General features: G+C 44.8%; 1 protein-coding gene across 1 annotated transcript; it reads left to right on the forward strand.

The window, feature by feature from the left end:
• Positions 1-1,023: 1,023 nt before the first annotated feature.
• LOC138515371 (clumping factor A-like) lies at positions 1,024-1,794 on the forward strand. The gene has a single exon (XM_069630239.1). It carries the CDS (start codon positions 1,024-1,026, stop codon positions 1,792-1,794), a length of 771 nt encoding a protein of 256 aa, XP_069486340.1.
• The last annotated feature ends 3,576 nt before the right edge of the window (positions 1,795-5,370 follow it).

A 5,370-nucleotide genomic window follows, 5' to 3' on the forward strand; every position in this document is an offset into this window, starting at 1 on the left:
GAAAGTGTGTTTCTTGGCAACTTGTATATACTTTAATTAAGTTTCAGTTAGATGATCACTGTTGTTTAATTGCTCAACCAAAATAAAAAACAAGATTAATACATTTTATGGATCGATAAGCAGTAGAGGAGTATACTGGCTAGGGCCTGAGGGGCAAGGCCCAGCCAAAATCTATAGGTGCCCACTCAGCAGCACTGTGTGGGTCTTTACAGGTGTACATGTCACTACGGTGGGCCGACCTACATTAGCTTCAGGCCCCACTTATTAGACAACCCTGGCTACCCCTCTAATTAGCAGTCTGTTTGAGCTAACAGGACGTGGCAAGTGGTGGGATTTTCACTTTGTAGTGTTCTTGGCGCCCATCACCGCTCACGACCCTACTTTGTCTGTTTCAGGCGACAATTTAACATTGCATGCTTTGGCTACAGCAAAGAAAGAAATGGCAAAGTGTAAGGGCGGCTGCTCGACCCCTGTCATCGAGGAGAGCCAGGGACACAGGTGCTCCAGGGTTTGAGGCCCCCGGAAAATCCAATCTCTAACAGTGTTAATACCCTTTTCATAGCAAGGTCCTGCCCTCTACACAGTGGCACCCCCTGAAGAATTCATATACTCACAGGTTGCTGTGACATCAGAAGGTGGGCAAAAACATCCCCATCCCTGGGTCTGTACTACTACAAAAGTGTACAAATATGGAATGTGCTAGGAAAAATAGTGTTTGCCTTCCCAAAGAAAGGCGAGGAGGTCAGATGACCACTATCAGCCTGTGCAAAATAGGAACTACAAACTTAAATCCATCGAAATGGTGGCTGAATCTGGTAACAATAGCAACAACAATAAACACCGAATATGATAGGTTATTCATAACATGCGTAAAACCCTGAGTTTTCTAAGTACAGACATGGGGATCGAACCTGTGGTGCTCCGTGCCGTCTTGACTCTAAGGTTTGAACTGAACGTTGCCTCTGAATTATCCTCCCGAGTCTAGGTGGTGATTCAGAAACCACGAGCAAATATCTCCACGGAATGGGGGCTAATTCAGATATCAAGAGCAAAGGAACCCACGGAATGGGCTCTGATTCAGATAACAATAGCAAAGGAACCGTCGCAACGGTGGCTGATTCAGATAACAATAGCAAAGGAACCCACGCAACGGTGGCTGATTCAGATAACAATAGCAAAGGAACCCACACAACGGTGGCTGATTCAGATAACAATAGCAAAGGAATCCACAGAATGGGGCCAGATTCAGATAACAAGAGCAAAGGATCCCACGGAACGGGGGATGATTCAGATAACAATAGCAAAGGAACCCACGGAATGGGGGCCGTTTCAGATAACAATAGGAAAGGAACCCATGCAACGGTGGCTGATTCAGATAACAATAGCAAAGGAACCCACACAACGGTGGCTGATTCAGATAACAATAGCAAAGGAATCCACAGAATGGGGGCAGATTCAGATAACAAGAGCAAAGGAATCCACGGAATGGGGGCTGATTCAGATAACAATAGCAAAGGAATCCACGGAATGGGGGCAGATTCAGATAACAATAGCAAAGGAACCCACGCAACGGTGGCTGATTCAGATAACAATAGCAAAGGAACCCACGCAACGGTGGCTGATTCAGATAACAATAGCAAAGGAATTCACGGAATGGGGCCAGATTCAGATAACAAGAGCAAAGGATCCCACGGAACGGGGGATGATTCAGATAACAATAGCAAAGGAACCCACGGAATGGGGGCAGTTTCAGATAACAAGAGCAAAGGTACCCACGGAATGGGGACTGATTGAAATAACAATAGCAAAGGAATCCACGGAATGGGGGCTGATTCAGATAACAGTAGAAAAGGAACACATGGTACCGGGGCTGATTCAGATAACAATATCAAAGGAACCCACAGTATGGGGGCGGATTTAGAAAACAATAGCTAAGGAACCCACGGAATGGGGGCGGTTTCGGAAATCAATAGCTAAGGAACCCACGGAATGGGGGCGGTTTCGGAAATCAATAGCTAAGGAACCCACGGAATGGGGGCGGTTTCGGAAATCAATAGCAAAGGAACCCACAGAATGGGGTCAGATTAATTTAACAAGAGCAAAAGAAACCACGGAAAGGGGGCTGATTCAGATAACAATAGCAAAAGAAACCACGGAAAGGGGGCTGATTCAGATAACAATAGCAAAGGAAACCACGGAAAGGGGGCTGATTCAGATAACAATAGCAAAGGAACCCACGGAATGGGGACGGATTCAGAAAACTAGAGCAAACGAATCCACAGAATGGTGACTGAATGAAATAACAATAGCAAAGGAACCCACAGGCTGGGAGCTGATTCGGATAGCATAGCAAGAGAAAATGTATCCACATAATGGAGGTTTAATCAAATAACAATAGCAAAGGAACCCACAGAATAGGGCCTAATAGAGATATCAAGAGCAAACAAATCAACGGAATGGGTGCAAAATCAAATAACAATAGCAAATGAGCTGAGCGAATGGGGCTGATTCAGAAAACAAGAGCAAATGAGACACATAACGGGGACTGAATGACATAACAATAGAAAAGTAACCCACGGGATGGGAGCTGATTCGTATATCAAGACCAAACAACCCACGGAATGCAAGCTGATTCAGATATCAAGTGGAAATTAACCCACTGATTGGGGACAGATTCAGAAAACAAGGGCAAATGACCCTACAGATTGGGAGCTGATTCAGATATGAAGAGCAAATGAACAAACAGAATAATGGCTGATTCAGATATTGCCAGCAAATAGTTTTCTTTAAAATGTGCTCTTTTTAAATCACTCCAGTCCTAAACAGGAGTAGATATAGAAGGACAACCTATTTGGGATAAAGTGATCCAAAATGGGTGATTTCTGGTGTTATACTTGTATAGTGCAATCAACAGGGACGTCATTTGGGAGTAACCTGGGGTAGCAACTGCTATCCCTGCCACCCCTCTGCTACCCCTAGACCAGTCTTTGCTACCCCTGGGCCAATGGACAAAGAGCCAGTGCCAAGAGCAGATATATGTGCTGCACCTGAAAAAGGTGGTTGTAAATGTAGCTAAATCTGCCACAACTTTTTTCACATGGAATCTCGATATCATTAACTAGAGAAATAACAGGGATGCTTGAAAAACCATGAAGCCGCCATCACTAACAGATTGGCAGTCCATTAGTGAAGAATGCCCGAATGGTTGGGTTCAGAGGCGGGGCTGTCTGTGAAGCTCAAACCCAGTACTGTAGCAACCGGAAGAGTATGGGGGCTAGGTCTAGCTAGTTGGGAATGGGTAAGAGCAGCCTGCAGTACTCAGTGACAGCCCCGAATGAACACAAATCTTTTCAGTATTTCTCGTTGTCTGCTTTGCACATCCAGTGAGCCACTGTGCCTGTGATAATAGGGGTGTGCCCCAGTGGCTTCTGCCACCAATCCTACCTGGGCACACTGAGACCAGACCCACATCTGCCAGTCCTGCATCACAGGCACAGTGTAGATAGACGCAAGGGGATATAATTTACATGAAGTTGCCCTCTGCCTTGGAAATAAACCATCTGTTGCTTCCTCAAGCAAAATATATACATATATATTTTGAAGGATAGCTCAGGGGCAACACACCTGCTTTTGGAAAAAAGAGGATGCATGGGTTCAGTTCCTGTTCCAGTGCTTACAAAATGGAGGAGGGTGGCATAAAGCAAGATTTAAAGGACCAAAGAAAATAATAAAGTAGGCCTTTTATAAGGTTGATTTCATGATCTGCTGCTGTTTACATTTTAAAATCAAATAAAGCCTGCAATTACTGTGACCTGCAACACATCCTTCCCCACTGACTCTCATCTAACAAAAAATATGGTGGGTTACTTACCAAAACAGCAAAACAGACAAGTTTGGGCTGGAAGGTTTCAAATCATTTATAACCACTACCACAGCTCTGGGAAACCCTGCACACCATTGTTTATTTAAGGCTGCCAAGCCACTACAGAAGGGGAAAGACTATATGCAAATCATGCCTGGTCCCACCCAAAAAAGGGGCAGTCCAAGCTGAACTGCTAGGTCACTTCCTTTTGACACAAGAACACAAGCATCCCCAGAAATGTTCCAGCCTCATTGGGCGTCATGATTGAGGAGTAGCCTAGGCCTAGAATGCTCTTCTAGGGGTGATGTTATGGAGTTGCTGCTTACATTGTAAAATAAAAAGCCCTGCAATTAATGTAACCTACAACACATCCTTCCCCTATATCTCTCATTTAATGTCTAACAAAAAAAAAAAAACTGTGGGCCACTTACCAAATAAGCAAAACGGAAAGGTGATGCTGGAAGGTTTCAAATAATTCATAACCACTGGCACAGCTCTGGGCAACCCTCCAGACCATCATTTTTCTGGTGGACATGTGCTGGTCAGTTGCTCTTTCCAGTCAGTGGCCAGACACTTGGCAGGCACTGGATGTCTGCAATTTGGGGTTTAGGCCTCTTTAAGATGCTCTCCCTGTTTACAGTTTAGCCCGAGTAAAGTACAATAGTCCAGACTGTTTGTTAATCAGGAAACCTCAATAATGAGGGTTCCCAAATGCTTTCCTTGGTATTTAGTTCCACAGGCGTTAAGATAAACCTTCACAGAAATATATTGCATGCAATAATTAACAAAACACTAACCTGGTCTTCAGGGTAGGATAGACGGATAGAAAGTCCACCTAAAACTCCCTCCACAGGACCAGAAGAACTGGTACTGCGAGGGAATTTCAGGGAAACCCCAAAAGGGGAAAAAACCCTGTGAAGCTAGGGTGCGTAGATCTGGATGTCTCAAAAGTAGGCTTCAAATGGTGTGGTTCCGTGGACTGGGATTTGGTTGAAGTCGTGCGGTTGGTCCTGGTTAGCAACTACAGGAGAAATAATAGGATTAGGGAGATGTGAAACTCAATCCTTCCCTAATATATAAAGAGGTTTACCTATTTCTTCTTTTCCGACGCTCCTAAGGCTCTGAATAGAACAGAGAAGGCGGGACCGATCTCATCCATGGAGGAGCAGTAGGCTGTGAGAAACACTATCTGAATGTTAATATCAAGGGATTCGAGTTCATATCCTTGTAATATTATTATGTATGACACCTACCAGTAGATAGATGCTGTTTGGGAAATTTGTAGACACCAGGGACTGAGTGAGAGATGGCTCGGGTTCACTATGATTGAAACGCTCGCGTCCGGCTGTCGGTGGTGAAATGGGATTGCTTGGGAGCGAACCGCCATACAAGGGAAGGTTCCTAAGGGCACACAAAGAGAAGAGAAGGGTTAGTAAGATAGGATACAGAGTGAGAGGCAAGGTGTGAGACGGGATCGAACTTACGGAGCGTCGCTTCCGAAAACAGTA

This window comes from Ambystoma mexicanum, chromosome 6q (genome assembly GCF_040938575.1).
Source record: "Ambystoma mexicanum isolate Mex_15411 chromosome 6q, UKY_AmexF1_1, whole genome shotgun sequence".
NCBI lineage: Eukaryota > Metazoa > Chordata > Amphibia > Caudata > Ambystomatidae > Ambystoma > Ambystoma mexicanum.

Bases quoted from the DNA above. Each gene is read 5' to 3' on its own strand.
- LOC138515371 (XM_069630239.1), top strand. From the start codon at position 1,024: ATGGGGGCTAATTCAGATATCAAGAGCAAAGGAACCCACGGAATGGGC.